Source organism: Chanos chanos, chromosome 15, assembly GCF_902362185.1.
Source record: "Chanos chanos chromosome 15, fChaCha1.1, whole genome shotgun sequence".
NCBI lineage: Eukaryota > Metazoa > Chordata > Actinopteri > Gonorynchiformes > Chanidae > Chanos > Chanos chanos.
The window spans coordinates 736,945-758,099 of NC_044509.1; the positions used below are offsets into that span (position 1 = coordinate 736,945).

Consider the following 21,155-nt stretch of genomic DNA (forward strand, 5'->3'; position numbering starts at 1 on the left):
AATCTTTCCATTGCAGTTGAAACACTTCGTCAGTCCTGCATCGCTTCGGGCGCAAAAATACTAAAAAGCGGGAATGCTTTTGCTGCGCCAATATCGCCAAAATACGCACGGCTGAAACGCCAAACACACTGCTCAGCATCAAGGCCTGAAACTGTACGTTTTATAAATATAGATACTAACTGTTCAGAGGTCAGTCAGAATAGAGCATAGAGCTGCAAGGTGTAGCTAATGTTAACAATGAACTAATCATCAAAAATCGGGTACTCTAAGTCAGGGACAAGACTTTTTTGCTGCTGGGACCAATGTTTTAATTTAAGAAGCTATTTCTTTTTCAGATAACATGTTTGTAGGTGAAAGCTTAGATTAGAGCTCAGGTTTCGTTCATTTAGGTAGAAAACGGAGGTCTTTAAATTACGTTTATGGCCTTTCTCTTGGAATGTGAGCTAAAGCCCCCAGACACAGCAACAAGGAACTGCTTCTCGTGAATCTTTCCACATAGTTAACTCTCTCTCTCTCTCTCTCTCTCACTCTCTCTCTCTCTCTCTCTCTCTCTCTCTCCCCCTCTCCCTCTCTCTCTCTCTCTCCCACACACACACGCACACGCACAGGTAGGCACTATTACCCAGTTTTTTTTTTCTTGGCTAATCAACTGCCATGACAACGTGTGGCACGTGAAAGGGCATCGTTCTGGGCGGGAATTGCCTACTGTACCTGCGGCCTTGTCACCACAGCCGGTACCCAGAAGTTGATGTTTAATAGGCCCACATGAGGACGAAAAAAATTCCCCAACTCAGTTTATTTCACGGCCATGCCTGCCTCTGAACAAAGGCTGGACAGATTTGTTAGACTGAACCACCCTTCATTCGATATAAACTACATCTCATGGTGAAGGAACATAGCAGAAGACAATGAAAGATTTTTTAGAAGGTTTTGCACTTTTTTCGGGTTTTCTTAGTGTGGTTCTTGCCGTAATTTCATTACATGATCAGTACTGGAGAGAGTCCACCCAGGACGGTAGTGTCATCATCACTTCAACGGTATATGAAAACCTCTGGATGACCTGCGCCAGCGACTCAACGGGCGCCTACAACTGTTATGACTTCCAGTCACTGCTCGCTTTACCAGGTATGAACATTTCACACAAAATCCGGTATACACTGGCAGCATCAGTAATAATACTAATAAAAATAATAATAATAATAATAACCGACGTGTATTCCCCATTAAATAATCGTAGCCTATATGCACTGTCACAAGTTGTTTATTTCCACATGCATGTAAATGTAGTATAAACACTGTCATGTTTGAGCGGAAATAAAAGAGTCGTTACCGATAATGTGCGCAGTCACTTAAGATCTCCTTGCGCAGTAAAAGCGCTGACTTTGCGTTTGGCAAGCTCAGCCTTAAGCACAATGTACTAGGGGAAAGCACAGACTAATTATCCTGCTAAAATACAAATTATTATCTTAATTTTGCATGCGAAGCAAATAGACAATTAAACTAACATTATACTAATTTAACAAGTCATACAGTCGGCAGCTTTCAAAAATGTAAAGTGTTCAGGTTATTTGCCTTCTATAGAAGGAATGTATTTTGCACAAAAACTTCAGCGATTATGAAATATTTAAATTTAAGGTTGTATATCAGCAGATTTTGTGCTTGGAAAAAATATATAATTGATCAGCTTCAGGCTGGACATGTTTATTTGGTATTAGCCTCCCGTTAGCAGTCTAAAGAAACGGAACACGTGACTGTTTTAATTTATCTCAAATGCGCTTTCTCCGGACATCAGACGCTGCGCTGCTTCATAGGCTCGTTCTTTGACACCGGCATTGATTTAGGAGGAAGAATATGTTCCCATATTTGGCTAAGGCGTCTTTTATGTAATCATCATTTGTCTATGAATATTAAAGACCATCTCAAGGCCAGTGTTTGCCTAGGAGATGTACGCATCTGTTCGGCTTAAAAATGCGCGCGCGCACACACACACACACACACACACACACACACACACACAGTTGTGATTTACTGGATGCACGTTGAGGGCTTTAGGTACTAGGTAAGTGATGTAGTTCCATAAGAAAGGGCCAGGGACATAAATCGTGGACAGCTAAAGCGTTTCGACTCTGGACAAACACTCATGATGTTTCTGGAACGATACTATGAATGGGAGCCCAAAGAAGAAGGGAGGGGTTTTTTGGAGTTGAGAGGAAGAATTAATCATTGATGGCTTAACCTTTCTCTCCATCACCAATCCCTGTGTTGGAAACTCTTGGGGCGCAATGTTTACCTTAAGAATTCGCCTTGTGCGTATTTGGAGTGCGTAACAGCGAAACTGACCACATCCAAAGGAGCGAATCGGGCCCAGACGTTTAACTGCACGAGACCGACTTGGATAAGGCTGAAGAAACTCAGAAGTCAGAGCCCCCCCCCCCAAAAAAGCTACAGCAAATACAAAATGAACCCCATTGTTGAGGCAGTGGCTTTCTTCTTGGGATTCCTTGGCTGGATCATGGTCGGTGTAGCTCTGCCGAATCGGTACTGGAGGGTGTCTACGGTGGATGGAAACGTTATAACGACCTCCACCATCTATGAAAACCTATGGATGTCATGCGCCACCGACTCAATTGGAATCCACAATTGCCGTGATTTTCCGTCCTTACTCGCCCTGTCCGGTACGTGACCGTAAAAAATGACACTGATTTTACCGAAATGAAGCTGTTTTAAACTGATACAGTCAATCACGAATTCGTTATTATATAAAATTAATAGTGCGCTTTTAACAACCTGCCTAACCTGTGTATACTGAGGAAAATCACTTATTTGGACTTGAAAACACCGCAAACTTTTTTGTTCAACAGAGGTGCGATTATTATTCGACATGCCTGTTGCAGGCATTGTGAGTCACGACTATTCGTAAACAAAACAAACTTTTTAGGGTGTTTTACGGTGAAAGTTGTGGCTAGAACATTTCCCCTCGTCTTTGTCGGATTTGTCGGGTGCTAAGGCTATTTCAGCGATTTCAGCGCAGTCATTTGGTCTGTTTCACATTTTATTATATATGTGTGTCGGTAACAAATGCATGCGGAAACGGTTGAGGGATAATAACCAGTCCGTTCGTAGAGAGCTGGAACTGGCGGAGAGTTTTGGATTTGAGGCGGTCGATAAAAAACTTTCTTGAATTACTTTGGTCGGTCGTAGCATCATCTTCGTGAATTTATCACAGTTATCGAGACGTACATCATTTGTTAAAATAAATACTGATTACACAAAATATTCTGCGCGGAACAAACATCTCTGGCCTTTCCATTCCCGGCTTGTAGAATATTCTTCTTCTTCTTGACGACATTAAATACTTGCAAATTCATCTATTATTTCTTTGAATAGATCATCTCTCTCTCTCTCTCTCTCTCTCTCTCTCTTTCTCTGTGTGTGTGTGTGTGTGTGTGTGTCTGTGTCTTTTACAGGGTACATCCAAGCTTCACGCGCGCTCATGATCGCCTCGATTGTGATGGGGACGTTCGGGCTCGTGGCGACTCTGGTGGGGATGCAGTGCTCTAAAATCGGGGGTGACAACTACGTCTTCAAAGGCAGAGTCGCCGGGATCGGCGGCGTCTTCTTCATACTGCAGGGTAAGTTCGCCGCCTAGTGTCTGACGGATTAATTGCATTATACAAAGTGAGTTGGCGTTATCACTGGAATTTTTAAGAGCAATTGAGTTTCAATGGGTATGAAAACTGAATTGAATTGCATTGCAACCCGTATTGAGTCAGGGTTTGGACACAGTCGTGATTGTGTTGACCCTCTGTCAATATTGTAGGTTCAGTTATTTAGAATAGTAATGAGTTAGTCATATTAACTCCATGGCTGAATCATTTATTTATAAAGTGTGTGTGTGTGTGTGTCTGTGTGTGTGTGTGTGTGTGTGTGTGCGTGTGTGTGTGTGTGTGTCTTCTCAGGTTTGTGTACTATGATTGCTGTGTCTTGGTATGCTTTCAACATTACGCAGGAATTCTTTGACCCGCTGTATCCGGGGACCAAGTGAGTGTGATTAAGTGGTTGGTAAACTATGACTACAAACACTGGTCTTTTAATCTGTGGGACATGAGTAAACCTTCTGATCTGAAAACACACACACAGATCCTTATCTACACTAAACATCTTGTCGTCAAAGGCACAATTGTAATATTTCTTGTTGATCAGCTGAGCAAACTCAAATAATGATATTTCCATGTGAATAACTGTTGTGTGGGTTAAGTGTAGTTATTAACATTGCAACAACCTAAATCCATTTTCATTCAAATTGTAACTGACTTTGCGTAGACTTCAACCTTCATTATGCAGAGTTTTGTCTAGAGGTGTGTGTAAAAACCAGAGGGGCTGGTGATGGGTGATTTTGGTTGATCAGAGTCAGATGCTGGATTGTGAGTCAGATGCTGGATTGTGAGTGAGATGCTGGATTGTGAGTCAGATGCTGGATTGTGAGTGAGATGCTGGATTGTGAGTGAGATGCTGGATTGTGAGTCAGATGCTGGATTGTGAGTGAGATGCTGGATTGTGAATCAGATGCTGGATTGTGAGTGAGATGCTGGATTGTGAGTCAGATGCTGGATTGTGAGTGAGATGCTGGATTGTGAGTCAGATGCTGGATTGTGAGTGAGATGCTGGATTGTGAGTGAGATGCTGGATTGTGAGTCAGATGCTGGATTGTGAGTGAGATGCTGGATTGTGAGTGAGATGCTGGATTGTGAGTCAGATGCTGGATTGTGAGTCAGATGCTGGATTGTGAGTGAGATTCTGGATTGCGAGTCAGATGCTGGATTGTGAGTCAGATGCTGGATTGCGAGTCAGATGCTGGATTGTGAGTCAGATGCTGGATTGCAAGTCAGATGCTGGATTGTGAGTGAGATTCTGGATTGTGAGTCAGATGCTGGATTGCGAGTCAGATGCTGGATTGTGAGTGAGATGCTGGATTGCGAGTCAGATGCTGGATTGTGAGTCAGATGCTGGATTGTGAGTGAGATGCTGGATTGTGAGTGAGATGCTGGATTGTGAGTGAGATGCTGGATTGTGAGTCAGATGCTGGATTGCGAGTCAGATGCTGGATTGTGAGTGAGATGCTGGATTGTGAGTCAGATGCTGGATTGTGTGTGTTCTCACAGACACTCTGTTCTTACACAGACATACTCAGGTGTTCAGCTCCACACAGGGGCATGAGTTTGAGTCATGTCTGTGCAGTGTGTACGTATTCTGAGACTGCATATTAATAGTCCAACCCCACAGTTACTGAACATGAAATTATTAGTGAAATAAACAGAGCCTGGGTTGGCTAGTTTTACTTCACAAAAGACAACTGAGACCAGTTTCAGTTTCTGGTAAAAGGACTGTGGAATAGGTACTGTTCTAGGTACATTTTTGTGGTTATTTTACTCTCAAATATGCTGTGCTGAGCCTAGCTCCGGTCTGATGGCTTTGGGCTGAGGTAGTCAGGGGTCTGACACGTTTCTCTCTATAAACCTGAATTCAGAATTTCCCCTGATCTCCTTCACTCACGGGTCAGTGTAGCACTGTCTCCAAACGCTTCACTCACTGGTCAGTGTAGCACTGTCTCCAAACGCTTCACTCACGGGTCAGTGTAGCACTGTCTCCAAACGCTTCACTCACTGCCCAGTGTAGCACTGTCTCCAAACGCTTCACTCACTGGCCAGTGTAGCACTGTCTCCAAACGCTTCACTCACGGGTCAGTGTAGCACTGTCTCCAAACGCTTCACTCACTGGTCAATGTAGCACTGTCTCCAAACGCTTCACTCACTGGTCAGTGTAGCACTGTCTCCAAACGCTTCACTCACTGGCCAGTGTAGCACTGTCTCCAAACGCTTCACTCACGGGTCAGTGTAGCACTGTCTCTAAACACTTCACTCACGGGTCAGTGTAGCACTGTCTCCAAACGCTTCACTCACTGCCCAGTGTAGCACTGTCTCCAAACGCTTCACTCACTGGCCAGTGTAGCACTGTCTCTAAACGCTTCACTCACGGGTCAGTGTAGCGCTGTCTCCAAACGCTTCACTCACGGGTCAGTGAAGCACTGTCTCCAAACGCTTCACTCACGGGTCAGTGTAGCACTGTCTCCAAACGCTTCACTCACGGGTCAGTGTAGCACTGTCTCCAAACGCTTCACTCACTGTGTACTGTCTGTCTGGTGTGTACGGCAGGTACGAGATAGGGGAGGGTCTGTACATCGGCTGGAGCTCCGCGACCCTCGCCCTCTGTGGAGGATGCTGTCTTCTCTGTGCCTGCAAACTGGGCACCACATCTGACAAAATGTATGTTTAAAATGCCAGTGTGTGAGTCATCTTCATCATTTTTACCCTTTGTTAGTCCCCAGATCATATCATGTTTTTCTTTCTTTCTTTCTTTCTTTCTTTCTCAGACTGTACTCTTACCACCCCGCCACCAGAGGCACTGGGTATTCCGGGACACCCGTGTCCCAGGGCCCACCGAGCCAATATGGACGGAACGCCTACGTCTGAGGGTTGGATCGGGAACCGGGGGAGACGGGCCAGACGACTGAAGTCCCATCTAGTGACTGATAATGAACACACTCCCACACAGCCGCATGCAGCAGAGTCGTTCTATTCACAATGCACAGGAAGTCCATGTTACATTCTCCCGCATAAGCCGTTTCTGTGGTCAAATTCTGAGAGGTGTAATCATCAAACATTTGAGACAGACTTGATTTTTATAACTGTTTTCATGTTAAACATTACGACTGAATAATTATTAGTTAGCAGTTAATGATTTTTATTGTCAGTACTGAGAGCATATAGTTCTCTTGAAAATATGAGGAAAAATCATTGTACCATGTTAATTCTTAATCAGATATAAAGGACATTTGACCTGCTTTGTAATGTTACATTATCGTTTCTCCTTGAGCTTTGTTCATGGTTTTCTTAGGTCAGTGGTTATTTTCTCCATTAAGCGCTTTAATACTTAAATCAGAGTATTTCCATTAGGGTAAATAGGTCTACTCCTTGGATATATAGCTGGATATTTGTATATACATTTTTGTATTTGTTGACCAATAAAATAAACATTTCTCTGCATTATTGTCGTATCCTTGTCTTCCCGTCCAAATAACATGTGAATGACAGTCAGACAATGCAATGATTACACTGATATAACAGCATGTGAATGACAGTCAGACAATGCAATGATTACACTGATATAACAGCATGTGAATAACAGTCAGACAATGCAATGATTACACTAATATAACAGCATTTTGGAGATCTCAGAGAGAAATCTGAGGTGAAAATTACTGACTATATTGTTCATCCAGTAAGCAGTAAGAGACAGCAGTAAGAGATTGCGAGATATTGCAGTAAAACTGTTTTTCCTCTGTCTGTCATGAGGACTAACCTGAAATGACTGTATTTTAAACGGTACAGCTGATCTCCAACCTGTCAACAAACACAGTCTCAGCTTTGGTCCCAAAATCTTGTCAGTACTGTGACTTCACTTTAGTAACATGAGAAAGTTACACTAACCATTGCGTAATATTACCTCTACCAGGGTGTATGGAAATGTTATGCTCCTCACACTAAATGATGTCTTCATGGGCACAGGCCAGTGGTCTGAATCACAGCCCTAAAATGCATGCCAGCTTTGTGGGGCTAACATTGTGGTTTCTGTTCTGACTGGGTCACAGAGGTACACATTCAATTATGTCATAAGTTTTGAGACAGTCGTTTTTATGGTTCTTACCAACCATTCTTTGGTGTCTGTTGATCCCTGTAAGTGCCGAATGATTTTGCTGTGAGGCAGGTTTGTCAATGTTTAGTATATTCTCTGTTCTCCTCTATCTTAACTCACACTGCAGGCTCTGTGACTGTTCTCTATGTTAATTCATACTGCAGGCTCTGTGACTGTTCTCTATCTTAACTCATACTGCAGGCTCTGTGACTGTTCTCTACCTTAACTCATACTGCAGGCTCTGTGACTGTTCCCTACCTTAACTCATACTGCAGGCTCTGTGACTGTTCTCTATCTTAACTCATACTGCAGGCTCTGTGACTGTTCCCTACCTTAACTCATACTGCAGGCTCTGTGACTGTTCTCTACCTTAACTCATACTGCGGGCTCTGTGACTGTTCTCTATCTTAACTCATACTGCAGGCTCTGTGACTGTTCTCCACCTTAGCTCACACTGCAGGCTCTGTGACTGTTCTCTGTCTTAACTCATACTGCAGGCTCTGTGACTGTTCTCTACCTTAACTCATACTGCAGGCTCTGTGACTGTTCTCTACCTTAACTCACACTGCAGGCTCTGTGACTTTTCTTTACCTTAACTCATACTGCAGGCTCTGTGACTGTTCTCTACCTTAACTCATACTGCGGGCTCTGTGACTGTTCTCTACCTTAACTCACACTGCAGGCTCTGTGACTGTTCTCTACCTTAACTCGTACTGCAGGCTCTGTGACTGTTCTCTACCTTAACTCATACTGCAGGCTCTGTGACTGTTCTCTACCTTAACTCATACTGCAGGCTCTGTGACTGTTCTTTACCTTAACTCATACTGCAGGCTCTGTGACTGTTCTCTACCTTAACTCATACTGCGGGCTCTGTGACTGTTCTCTACCTTAACTCATACTGCAGGCTCTGTGACTTTTCTCTACCTTAACTCGTACTGCAGGCTCTGTGACTGTTCTCTACCTTAACTCATACTGCAGGCTCTGTGACTGTTCTTTACCTTAACTCATACTGCAGGCTCTGTGACTGTTCTCTATCTTAACTCATACTGCAGGCTCTGTGACTGTTCTCTACCTTAACTCATACTGCAGGCTCTGTGACTGTTCTCTACCTTAACTCGTACTGCAGGCTCTGTGACTGTTCTCTACCTTAACTCATACTGCAGGCTCTGTGACTGTTCTCTACCTTAACTCATACTGCAGGCTGTGACTGTTCTCTATCTTAACTCATACTGCAGACTCTGTGACTGTTCTCTATCTTAACTCATACTGCAGGCTCTGTGACTGTTCTCTACCTTAACTCACACTGCAGGCTCTGTGACTGTTCTCTACCTTAACTCATACTGCAGGCTCTGTGACTGTTCTCTACCTTAACTCGTACTGCAGACTCTGTGACTGTTCTCTATCTTAACTCATGCTGCAGGCTCTGTGACTGTTCTCTACCTTAACTCATGCTGCAGGCTCTGTGACTGTTCTCTACCTTAACTCGTACTGCAGGCTCTGTGACTGTTCTCTACCTTAACTCGTACTGCAGACTCTGTGACTGTTCTCTACCTTAACTCATACTGCAGGCTCTGTGACTGTTCTCTACCTTAACTCATACCGCAGGCTCTGTGACTGTTCTCTACCTTAACTCATACCGCAGGCTCTGTGACTGTTCTCTACCTTAACTCATACTGCAGGCTCTGTGACTGTTCTCTACCTTAACTCATACTGCAGGCTCTGTGACTGTTCTCTATCTTAACTCATACTGCAGGCTCTGTGACTGTTCTCTACCTTAACTCATACTGCAGGCTCTGTGACTGTTCTCTACCTTAACTCATACTGCGGGCTCTGTGACTGTTCTCTGTCTTAACTCATACTGCAGGCTCTGTGACTGTTCTCTACCTTAACTCACACTGCAGGCTCTGTGACTGTTCTCTATCTTAACTCATGCTGCAGGCTCTGTGACTGTTCTCTACCTTAACTCATACTGCAGGCTCTGTGACTGTTCTCTATCTTAACTCGTACTGCAGGCTCTGTGACTGTTCTCTACCTTAACTCATACTGCAGGCTCTGTGACTGTTCTCTACCTTAACTCATACTGCAGGCTCTGTGACTGTTCTCTACCTTAACTCATACTGCAGGCTCTGTGACTGTTCTCTACCTTAACTCATACTGCAGGCTCTGTGACTGTTCTCTACCTTAACTCATATTGCAGGCTCTGTGACTGTTCTCTACCTTAACTCATACTGCAGGCTCTGTGACTGTTCTCTATCTTAACTCATACTGCAGGCTCTGTGACTGTTCTCTACCTTAACTCACACTGCAGGCTCTGTGACTGTTCTCTACCTTAACTCATACCGCAGGCTCTGTCACCATTCAGTGCTGTTCGGTTTCCAAGCTCTTTTATAGCCAACGCATTTTATCAATGAGTACAGTTAGCCCTCAGCGAGGGATTGATTCCAGGACCCTCTGTGGATACCGAAATCCATGGATGCTCAAGTCCCATATATAAAATAGTGCAGTATTGGTATATAACCCACCCTAGCCCTCGCGTATACTTTAAATCATCTCTAGATTACTTATAATACCTAATACAACGTAAATGCTGTGCAAACAGTTGTTATACTGTATTGTTTAGGGAATAATGACAATAAAAAAGTCTGTGGCCTAACTATATACGTGTTAGCAACAACGTAACATTTTTTTCTTTCAACACTTACAGACGGCTTTTGTGTAATGACCTGAAAGAGAAATCGGTTAAGGATAATGCAGCCTACAGTGAGCCGGTCATTATTGCGAAATAAACCGAGACAGGGTGATGCAGGAGCCCAGCGTGAAGCGGAGTGATCTTGAATCACCCTCAAAGGGTTTGTTTCACGATAAGGCCCGGTGTTCTGAGGAGTTGTGCTGCTTTGTGGAGAAATGTTACCACAGCGTGAATCGATAGCAGTGTCCATCCCCGACCCTCACCCTAATAGTGGGACAGTTTAGCGTAATGATTACACATGTTATGATAAAAGCATCAGATTTGTATAAAAACTCATAAAGGTGATCTGATCAGATTTAGAAATGGAGGCGCTTCAAATTCAGCCCCTGGGGGCCATGATGGCCATTTTTCAACATGGTCACCAAATATGGCTTTTGATGTGTGAAAAAAGATAGAAAGTAGAAACTAGCAACTAATACAATTATATATTTTACCATAAATCAAATCAATTCTGGGGACATACTCACACAGAAGGTCCTCAAATAATTAGATATCAGAGATTTACAAATTCAGCTCCTGTAATACCAAATATTACCATACGCCGGTTAATGAATTGAGGTGATAAATTCACATAGTGTGATCTGAATTAAGAATCATTCAAGAACTTAAATATATATGCATAATAATAACTGATAAAGAGCTGATCTTTGTCAGGTGTTATATGAATATATATATATATAATATACAATTGAATAAATACACAATATGACACCAATATAAGCCAAGATAACATGTTTCTTTTGACTTAATGTATACCTGTTGTTATGTATACTTATGTAATCATTTTACATGAAATAAAACGATCATTCAGGGCCATATTGGCCCCCAGGGGCCAGATTTTAAGTGCCTCCATCTCTAAATCTGATCAGATCCCCTTTTTGAGTTTTTCTACGTAATTTGATGCTTTTATCATAAAATACACAATTGTTATGAAAATTTGAGTTTGCCTGCCCCACTGTGAGTGCATGTGCAGAGCCATTCAGTAGCACATATATCGACAGGCAGCACAACTCGTCAGAACACCCCGGCTCTCTGCATATTATCCCGCTTATTACATGGATACTCACTAAAGAAATCAATCCTTTGACACAAAATATTGATTCAACAATTATTTTATGGCTTCCGCTAAAACAAATAGTCCGTTAGACTGCGTCCAATAGCAACGGTGTGTCATTCACTGCAGCTGTCTGCCATTCAGAAATAAGACCGTAGAATGCCATAATGGACCAATCAGAATCAAGTATTCAACAATTGTATTTAATAAATAATACCGTTTAATAAATGGAATAAATACACAGGTTTTTGGTTTTTTTTTTCGGGGGTGGGGGGGTATTTTCGATCCGCAGTAGGTTGAACCCGTGGATGCAGAACCCATGGATACGGCGGGCTGACTGTATTGAGTGTAATCTAAGCTTCCTGATTTACTTTTAAACTGATGTGTCCCAAAGTCAAAGCATCACTCAAAATTCACTACGTCTTGGTCAGGACCCTCTACTCCTGTCCAGAGGAACACGGGAACAGAATCACCACAGATGGGAGTGTAGATCTTTTAATTGTTGAAAAGGTTTTGCCATAATCTGAGAGATGCTGTCATAATCTGTCTTGAATTACACAGTGAAAAGTCACCAGATCATTCAGCTCTTGTATTTTCTGTACCTCAGCACTGATCAGAATAGGAGTGAGCACATTCACAGCAGTCTGGGTTTTCAATGAGTCACCAAGACCAGAAACCACATCTGACTCTCCATGACAGCACCATTTAATGACACATAAAGTCAAGGTGCTCCTGACCCTTAAAAATACCAACATATACACACAAAACGACATACATACATATGTGTGAACACAAAATGACATACATACATATGTGTGAACACAAAATGACATACATACATATGTGTGAACACAAAATGACATACGGGTGAGTCCAAACTCCACAGCGTAGTTCTCCTGAGCAGACAGATACGATCCTGCTCAGGATAAGTGTGTATGTTTCATCACACTGTCACAGTCCTGTCGAGTGCACACACCTGTGCACTGGATCAGCTCAGTGGCAACCCTGAGCCAGCACTGTAGCCACGGTAACACGGTAACCGTGCACGTTTCTCCCTCTCCTGGTGACGGGACTCAGATCCCCTGAGTGCTGCTGGGTAAACTTTCAGTCTCAACTTCAATAGAGACCACGTGATGACCTGGAACCATGGCCAAACCCAGCACCCGCGGCTCCCCCTGAGAGAAAGAGTCTGCCGCAGAGAGAGAGAGAGAGAGAGGGAGAGAGAGAGAGAGAGAGAGGGAGAGAGTTATTGAATGCTGAGAGAATATTATGGCTTGATTCATATGTGCATGTTTACAGCATAGATTCCATGTCCATATATCTGTGCTGGTATTGGTCCGTTACTGTGAGGAAACAGCTTACAAAAACTCCTGAAATACCCTGTAATAAATCCATTGCCTATATCTTAACTCCTAAAAACCTAAAGGGTACATCACTATGCCCACAATCAGGATACTTACTAAAAAGAAATTCAAGAAACTTATTTGCCAACTGTAACTAGAACAATGTTAATTTTCACACTGGTTTATGTAGATATGTAGACTGCGTATATAATGTGATGTTTTGGGTAGAATCTGACATAACGCAGGATGAGCGTGTATTATCTTATAGAATGTGATGTATATGATAAGAGTGTATTGTCATACAGAATGTGATGTATATGGCATATAACGCACGGCACCTGTAGACTTGAGGAATTCCTGCGCTGAGCCAAGAATGACGTTACAGTCGCGATCGGTACAGAGGAAAAGTCCAACTAGCGTCCGTCCGTCAGTCATTCGGATTCGCATACTCTTGTTCAGGAGGTTTTCCAGTTTCGCTCTGGCCAAAGAATACGGAGACTCTTCCGGCTGTGTCAGAGTGGAAAATTACATACATTCAGACGTTCGACTAAAACGAGTCGCAGAAACTGCTAGTGGTGTTATAGCTCTGCGACATAGCGAGCTCAACCACCTAATGAGTCTAACTGACGATCCGTGTACATGGCAAATAAAATTCGAATTACATGCTGATCACATCTTTCAAAAACAGAGGTTTATGATGCTTATGCAACTTTGAAAATTCATGAATAGCTTTTATATTCAAGACTTCGGTCAGGACCAGGTATGAATTTAGCTAACGTTGGTTGGGATAATGGTTAATTGTAACACAGGCTAAACACCAAACACATATTACTACTCCCGCAAAGACCGAATCTTACCTCACTTTGCATTTCAGTGCCATTTTCCTCGTTTTCCGATGCCATCTGCGACATAACTGGTACTTAAATTCCAACGCTTAAGCGGGAATTTTAACACAACATTGCTTAACGTACAAAGGTCGAATGTCATGAGTCGACTTCTTCTGCTGCTAATGGCAACCGAAATGTCAGAGACACATGCAGTCACACCGCCACCTACCGCTGCAGATGATTCAGCCCCAAGAACACAAACGAAGCTCCAAGTCATATCTCAGATCTTATTCATTTTCTTGCAAATCATTCAGTTACAAGATTACGAAAAACCGTTACACCACAACGCCAGAGGAGTTACATATTTATAAAACTGGCTTTTATAAACAGATCTTAAATATTTGTTCCCAGGCTACATGGGTGATAAGACAACAGAAATCAAAATATTTGCTCCCACAGGTGGTAAACATTTTTTGGAAAGCACTGAAAAGTGTTATTTAATACTCATTTTAAACATAAAACATGGTTTCTATGGAGCTTCCTGAGCCAGTTTTTCCATAGCATCTCCATCAAAGCGCAGGAAATGCCAGCCTTCAGTGGCGGTCAGGTCTTGAGCTCCTTTAGCCAGGTAGAAGTCCAGAGACGGTCTGTTCCAGTCCAACACTGACAGCTGCAGACATGCACACTGCTGCTCCTGACCAATCTATTAAAACAAAGGCCAAAAAAACATTATTCGCCGGGATTGTGGAGCTGTTCCAAGATCACATTTCCACAAAGATACAATTTCATGTACAAGGTCAAAGCAGAAAGAAATCGAGTGTCCTTAAATTAAACAAGTGAGTGCATCTAACTGCATGAATAAAACTCACCCTGGCCACAGTGCTCATCAAAGCCTTCCCAATGCCTTTGCCTGTGAAGCGTCAAAATCACATAACAAGTTTAACTAAAGTCTGCACATACCGCAAATTCAAAACTCATCATATTTCTGCAAAAACACACAAACACACACACACACACACACATTCTCTCGCTTACCTCGGAATTCTGGCATAACATACAGATCCTCCATATAGATAGTTCTACCTTTCCATGTTCTGTACGTGTAGAAAAAGAGGGCATAGCCAACCGTGGTGTGTCCTGCACGCACACACACACACACACACACACACACACACACACACACACACACACACACACACACACACACACACACACACACACACACACACACACAGAGAGAGTTATGAATATGAGTCCTGGGATGATAAAGTAAAGAACAAAGAAAAAAGAAAAATCCGTATTCTGCATCTCCTTTCATCCTCCAGTTTGTTCAGGGACATGAATCTTTTACAAAATCTGTTTTTACCTCTTTTTACTGTGACGTGGTGCAACCATGGTGTTCAATCATCAAATAATCATGTGTAACAATCATTTTAAATTCTGTTTCCACTGGAATTTTATGCCTTTTCATACTGAGAAAACTCACTTAAATAATCTCACAAAATAGTCCCACAAAATCATTTCTTTCTTGTAGAAAAGAAACTTGGTAAATGTGTAAATGTGGGGTGCATTTATGCTGTAACAGCTTATAATTATATCTTACTCAGTTTAGCACCTGAAAATAAAAATGAATGCATGTGTGTATTTATAAATAAAAAGGAGGTATGGATACACTGAACTTCAACCATATGACCATTTCCAGTTACCATGACATTCTGCCAAACCTGGACAGATAGTCACGTAATGGCCTGTTGAGTGAAACATTTGATTTGGTTATTTATTTATTTTAAACATCTGAGGAGGTCTTCAGAGGCAGATTTAGTTGGCCCAGCAGTCAGTGTGATGAGTGACAGGTGTATTCAAAACAATCTGGACAAGCTATGAACATATGAACCACAGGTGAGCCCCACGATGAGAAGAAAAACAGGCTTAAACGCTGCTTCATTTGCTGTTTCAATTATAATTACAATTCATTTAAAACGTGGTCATGTTTGGCCCCAGTCAAAAAAAGGGTATTTGTTTGCTCATTATATATTTCCATTAAAAGGGAAGAGACAAGCAAAAGTACGTCTGGGAGAGTTAAACTACTCCGACATTTCTGACACGTCCCAACAAAATGAGGAAGGATAGAGTTTATCTTGATCATTTATTTTAAAATATTCATTAAACTAATGATCTATTATATTCTGAGAAAAATAATTTAAAAAAATAACAGATGTGGACACAAACATTGCAAGTCTACTGATTTATCACCAAAATATTTATGTTACGTGTGAAACAGAGCACGACCGGTGTAGACCAGTGAAGACCCTTTCTGAACCAGTACTGAAATGGTTTTGATGTCACAGTCAAACCCATTTTTCCACCATCAGCATTCACTGACACTAAAGCAGGACTGAAAAAATACTTTGTTACACAATTATATGATATACACACACACACATTTATGTGCACAGACACATGCTGAATCACTTCCTCACTCATTAATTCAGCCACTCTTTTTTCAATCACTCTTTCATTCACTCTGGTTGTCTTTCATCCTCAGTTACATTCACATAAACTGACAGACAACGTGTGACCTCTGAGCTGCTCACACTCAGTCTGATTAATAATTACTGACAGTGAGTGAGAGAGGAAAATAATTACAGACAGTGAGTGAGAGAAGAAAATAATTACTGACAGTGAGTGAGAGAAGAAAATAATTACTGACTGAGTGAGAGAAGAAAATAATTACAGACAGTGAGTGAGAGAGGAAAATAATTACTGACAGTGAGTGAGAGAAGAAAATAATTACAGACAGTGAGTGAGAGAAGAAAATAATTACAGACAGTGAGTGAGAGAGGAAAATAATTACTGACAGTGAGTGAGAGAAGAAAATAATTACTGACAGTGAGTGAGAGAAGAAAATAATTACTGACTGAGTGAGAGAAGAAAATAATTACAGACAGTGAGTGAGAGAAGAAAATAATTACTGACAGTGAGTGAGAGAAGAAAATAATTACAGACAGTGAGTGAGAGAAGAAAATAATTACAGACAGTGAGTGACAGAAGAGAACCTTCATGATCAGCACAGACACATCCAGACAAGTCATCTGTCGATGAAAAAAAAACCCTTTTCCCTCCCTGCTAAATATGCCACACTGAGTAACCAAAATGAAATATAGAGGACTGAAAAGGATAACTGTCTGTATTAACCACCAGTGCAATCTGTTTATAGTTTTGAAAATGATACATAAAAAACACCTTCTCATATGACTTATGCACAACTGTTTTCTTTCTTTCTTTTGGTTCATCAGTCTGTACAGTCAGTCTGTACCAGTTAAGAGCCTATTCCTATACCTGAAGGCACTGGAAATTCAGCTCTACAGTATATGGTTTTTATTATTATTATTATTATTATTATTATTATTATTATCATCATCATCAGGGCTGTATAGTACAGTAAAGCGGGTGTTTGTGAAACGTTTACCATCTTTTGACTTCTGTTTCTCCGGCACTTCAGCAATCACACAGTGGTAAAATGGATTTGCACCAAATCCGTCCTGCTCCAACTCTAGTGAGATCAAGAAAAGAACTTTCATACAAACATGCTGTAAACATGGTGTTTTTGTAAAGCACGGACTCAATGCAGACGACACAATTACTGATGAGGTTTTAGAGAACGCTGTCATAAACACATTTGCCAGTTTTAAGAACCTGATAACACCACAACCTTTATGAGAAATCTTCACCTGGTCCGGCATCTTTTCGTAAACTGCCAACTCCTGCAATCAGATCACACACAGACTGTATACTGTGTTCTTATCCCGAATCGATCCGACTTCTCTGACCGACTAAGGCGACCCCAAATGAAGTAACAGCAATATCAATTCCACTACAGTATCTCAAAATCTGCTTGCAGCAGCGTGTTGTGGGGTAGGACTATCTGCTCACCATTATCATCCGAGAAATATCTTTGCTGTCCTCGGGTTTTGCAGCACGGATACTGAAATCCATTTCGACGTGACCTGCGATTGCAAATATCTTCAGGAAAGGACAGCCACACAGTGCACGTTACTTATCAACTGGTGCCCGCTGGTGTGAGACATGGTAACGCATATTTTAATGATTCAAGAACGTCAAATGAAACAAGTTTTACGCAGCCAATAGATAGATGGATAGATAGATAGAAATACAAGACTGAGTCGGCTGTTTGACTTCAGGTGTTTTTAAATTATGTGTTTTGTTTATGTATGTGTTTTGAATAAGGCTTTACTTGTAAAAATAGCAACATTTTTGCATTCATAAATCTGTGGTGAAGGACTGCGCGTAACCGTGTGCTCCGGAGGTGTCCCTCGAGAGCAGCGTTTCCTCCTGAGTTTTTCTTCATAAACAAATGGGCCAACAGCGTTTTGACGTAAATGAAGCCGGAGATTTGCATGCGTCTAGAACATGTCCTGTGTGTGTGCGTGAAAGAGAATGAAAGCACACGCGGCAGTCACACGCGGCACGGTAATAGAGCGTTATACAGTAACTGCAGGAGTCATCCGTTGTTTGATGTGACCGTGCTGTCCACTCCGCGGTGGAGGAAGTCCTCTCATGTTGCCACTGCTCTCCCTCTGCGGCCTCCCGCTCTTCCTCTTTCTACTCCCCGCTTCCTTTTTCTGTGACTTCTCCACCTGTTCACCATCATAACCAGTGTTCCCATTACCATCGTTATCACAACCAGTACTCCCATTATCACTACTATTATCATAACCAATGTTCTCATTATCACTGTTATTATCATAACCAGTGCTCCCATTACTATTGTAATTCTCAGTATTTATCTCTCAGACAGCTCAACACTGACAGTGTTTGTTGACGGTGGAGTGGGTGGCCGCCTTGTGTCCCAGAGTGCCATCATGTCCGTATTACCTTCCAGCTCTCCCTTTTAACTATGCTGTACTAGCTAGTCTTGCTGGAGTCCCTGCCTGCACTCGGCACACGATGTATATTTACCTTAACCATTATGTGGAAATGAACATCTAACAATGTGTGTGTGTCTCTCTCTCTCTCTCTCTTTCTTTCTCTCTCTCTCTCTCTGTCGAGCCACACACACTACTCCTGAGACACCAGTGATCCTGACTCCTCCCGCCCTGTGGACTGACCCATCCTGGTGTTATCATCTTTCATCCCCCTGTCAGCCTCCTGTCTGCATCACCATCCCCTTTGTTCATGCCCCAATTTACTTTCAATTGTAACTGCCCACGTGGTTGGCACCTATTGCACACCTGTCTGGCCAAGGAGGGGTCTCCTCTCTCTGTGGTCCTTCTCAAGATTTCTCCCATTTTCCCATTTCCCTTTTGGGTTTTTGGGGAGTTTTTTCTTACCCGCCATGAGGATTAAGTCAGGGGGTGCCGTCATGTTTTGATTTGACTGTTGTGGCCTGTAAAGCCCTTTGAAACTGTAAACAGTGATATTGGGCTCTAAATAAACTTGAACTTGAACTTGCACTTGAACTTGAACGTGAACTTGAACTTGACAGTGGAGTTCATATCCTGATGGTTGATGAGGAATGATTCAGTAAGGACTGGTTCAGTACACAGTGGTTCAGTGGGGAGTAATTCAGTAAAAAAAACAGTTCAGTGGGGAATGATTCCGTATAAAAACAGTTCAGTGGGGAATGATTCAGTATAAAAACAGTTCAGTGGAGAATGATTCTGTATAAAAACAGTTCAATGGGGAATGATTCCGTATAAAAACAGTTCAGTGGAGAATGATTCAGTATAAAAACAGCTCAGTGGAGAATGATTCCGTATAAAAACAGTTCAGTGGGGAATGATTCAGTATAAAAACAATTCAGTGGAGAATGATTCAGTATAAAAACAGTTCAGTGGAGAATGATTCAGTATAAAAACAGCTCAGTGGAGAATGATTCCGTATAAAAACAGCTCAGTGGAGAATGATTCCGTATAAAAACTGTTCATTGGGGAATGATTCCGTATAAAAACAATTCAATGGGGATTGATTCAGTTAAATAAAAAAAATGGCTCAGTGGGGAATGATTCAGTGTAAAAATGGTTCTGTACAAACTTATTCAGTCACTGCAGTGACACAGGTACACTGAAAAAATCTTTCTCCTCTCCCATCTTCTCTCTGCCTCTCACAGTAAATAAAAAGAATCAGAATCTATGGTACTGAAGCCTCGGAGGCTGGATAATGGTCAACATTTCATTCATGCTTAGGTTGTGGGAGACCTCATGGATTAGGCTGCATATACTGTCAGTGCCCTCCGACTCCTCTCACGACCTCTTGACCTCCCTGTGTCTGGAACAGATCACCGTAGGTCACTGTGTTTCAAGATGAACACTCACATCCACAGGCACATGTACAGCACTGAGTTTCTTTGCTCTGCCGTAGTCAAACAGAGACACGGAAACACGGAACTGTGGGGATTGATGGTTCTCAGCAAAAATGAAGTCACTGAGAGAGGGCAGCAGTCAAACACGTGGTTTAATGTAGAAAAAGGGACTGTGATATTTAAAATGACAGCTCCCAGTGGCATGCTTTCACAGATTTTGTTATTGTACCCAGGAACACAACAGTCTGTGTGCCATAGCTTATTCCTGTTGTCTCTTGTCTTTCACGTCACAGCACAATGTCCAATCACGCTTCACACCCGATTCACATCAAAGCACAATGTCCAATCACAGTTCACACCCGATTCACATCACAGCACAATGTCCAATCACGGTTCACACCCGATTCACACCACTGCACAATGTCCAATCACGCTTCACACCCGATTCACATCACAGCACAATGTCCAATCACGCTTCACACCCGATTCACATCACAGCACAATGTCCAATCACGCTTCACACCCGATTCACATCACAGCACAATGTCCAATCACGCTTCACACCCGATTCACATCACAGCACAATGTCCAATCACGCTTCACACCCGATTCACATCAAAGCACAATGTCCAATCACAGTTCACACCCGATTCACATCACAGCACAATGTCCAATCACGGTTCACACCCGATTCACATCACAGCACAATGTCCAATCACGCTTCACACCCGATTCACATCACAGCACAATGTCTAATCACGCTTCACACCCGATTCACATCACAGCACAATGTCCAATCACGGTTCACACCCGATTCACATCACAGCACAATGTCCAATCACGCTTCACACCCGATTCACATCAAAGCACAATGTCCAATCACGCTTCACACCTGATTCACATCACAGCACAATGTCCAATCACGCTTCACACCTGATTCACATCACAGCACAATGTCCAATCACGCTTCACACCCGATTCACATCACAGCACAATGTCCAATCACGCTTCACACCTGATTCACATCACAGCACAATGTCCAATCATGGTTCACACACGATTCACATCACAGCACAATGTCCAATCACGCTTCACACCTGATTCACAT

At 42.3% G+C, this 21,155-nt stretch overlaps 3 protein-coding genes across 3 annotated transcripts; 1 reads left to right on the plus strand and 2 right to left on the minus strand.

Annotated features, from left to right (window-relative positions):
• Positions 1–2,458: 2,458 nt before the first annotated feature.
• On the plus strand, positions 2,459–6,546 carry cldn15b (claudin 15b). Its single transcript, XM_030793143.1, has 5 exons — positions 2,459–2,675; positions 3,468–3,632; positions 3,960–4,041; positions 6,213–6,323; positions 6,431–6,546. The coding sequence occupies exons 1-5, from the start codon at positions 2,459–2,461 to the stop codon at positions 6,528–6,530; spliced, it is 675 nt and encodes a 224-aa protein (XP_030649003.1). The 3' UTR covers positions 6,531–6,546.
• A 5,831-nt stretch (positions 6,547–12,377) lies between these two features.
• Positions 12,378–13,869, minus strand: naa38 (N-alpha-acetyltransferase 38, NatC auxiliary subunit). Its single transcript, XM_030793144.1, has 3 exons — positions 13,756–13,869; positions 13,237–13,405; positions 12,378–12,744 (listed from the first exon to the last, which is right to left on the minus strand). The coding sequence occupies exons 1-3, from the start codon at positions 13,807–13,809 to the stop codon at positions 12,629–12,631; spliced, it is 339 nt and encodes a 112-aa protein (XP_030649004.1). The 5' UTR covers positions 13,810–13,869; the 3' UTR covers positions 12,378–12,628.
• Positions 13,870–13,998: 129 nt separating this feature from the next.
• Positions 13,999–17,972, minus strand: sat2b (spermidine/spermine N1-acetyltransferase family member 2b). The gene is made up of 6 exons (XM_030793145.1): positions 17,659–17,972; positions 17,438–17,489; positions 17,195–17,278; positions 14,761–14,862; positions 14,595–14,635; positions 13,999–14,428 (listed from the first exon to the last, which is right to left on the minus strand). The coding sequence occupies exons 1-6, from the start codon at positions 17,719–17,721 to the stop codon at positions 14,255–14,257; spliced, it is 516 nt and encodes a 171-aa protein (XP_030649005.1). The 5' UTR covers positions 17,722–17,972; the 3' UTR covers positions 13,999–14,254.
• Positions 17,973–21,155: the final 3,183 nt, after the last annotated feature.

Bases quoted from the DNA above. Each gene is read 5' to 3' on its own strand.
- cldn15b (XM_030793143.1), top strand. From the start codon at position 2,459: ATGAACCCCATTGTTGAGGCAGTGGCTTTCTTCTTGGGATTCCTTGGC. The intron at 3,633-3,959 runs GTAAGTTCGCCG...GTGTCTTCTCAG, and splicing joins CGTCTTCTTCATACTGCAGG to GTTTGTGTACTATGATTGCT. The intron at 6,324-6,430 runs GTATGTTTAAAA...TTTCTTTCTCAG, and splicing joins GGCACCACATCTGACAAAAT to ACTGTACTCTTACCACCCCG.
- naa38 (XM_030793144.1), bottom strand. From the start codon at position 13,809: ATGTCGCAGATGGCATCGGAAAACGAGGAAAATGGCACTGAAATGCAA. The intron at 13,406-13,755 runs GTAAGATTCGGT...ACTCTGACACAG, and splicing joins GCACTGAAATGCAAAGTGAG to CCGGAAGAGTCTCCGTATTC. The intron at 12,745-13,236 runs GTGCCGTGCGTT...TCTCTGCGGCAG, and splicing joins GGAATTCCTCAAGTCTACAG to ACTCTTTCTCTCAGGGGGAG.
- sat2b (XM_030793145.1), bottom strand. From the start codon at position 17,721: ATGGATTTCAGTATCCGTGCTGCAAAACCCGAGGACAGCAAAGATATT. The intron at 14,636-14,760 runs GTAAGCGAGAGA...GACGCTTCACAG, and splicing joins TGTTATGCCAGAATTCCGAG to GCAAAGGCATTGGGAAGGCT. The intron at 14,429-14,594 runs GTGAGTTTTATT...TTGTTTTAATAG, and splicing joins TGATGAGCACTGTGGCCAGG to ATTGGTCAGGAGCAGCAGTG.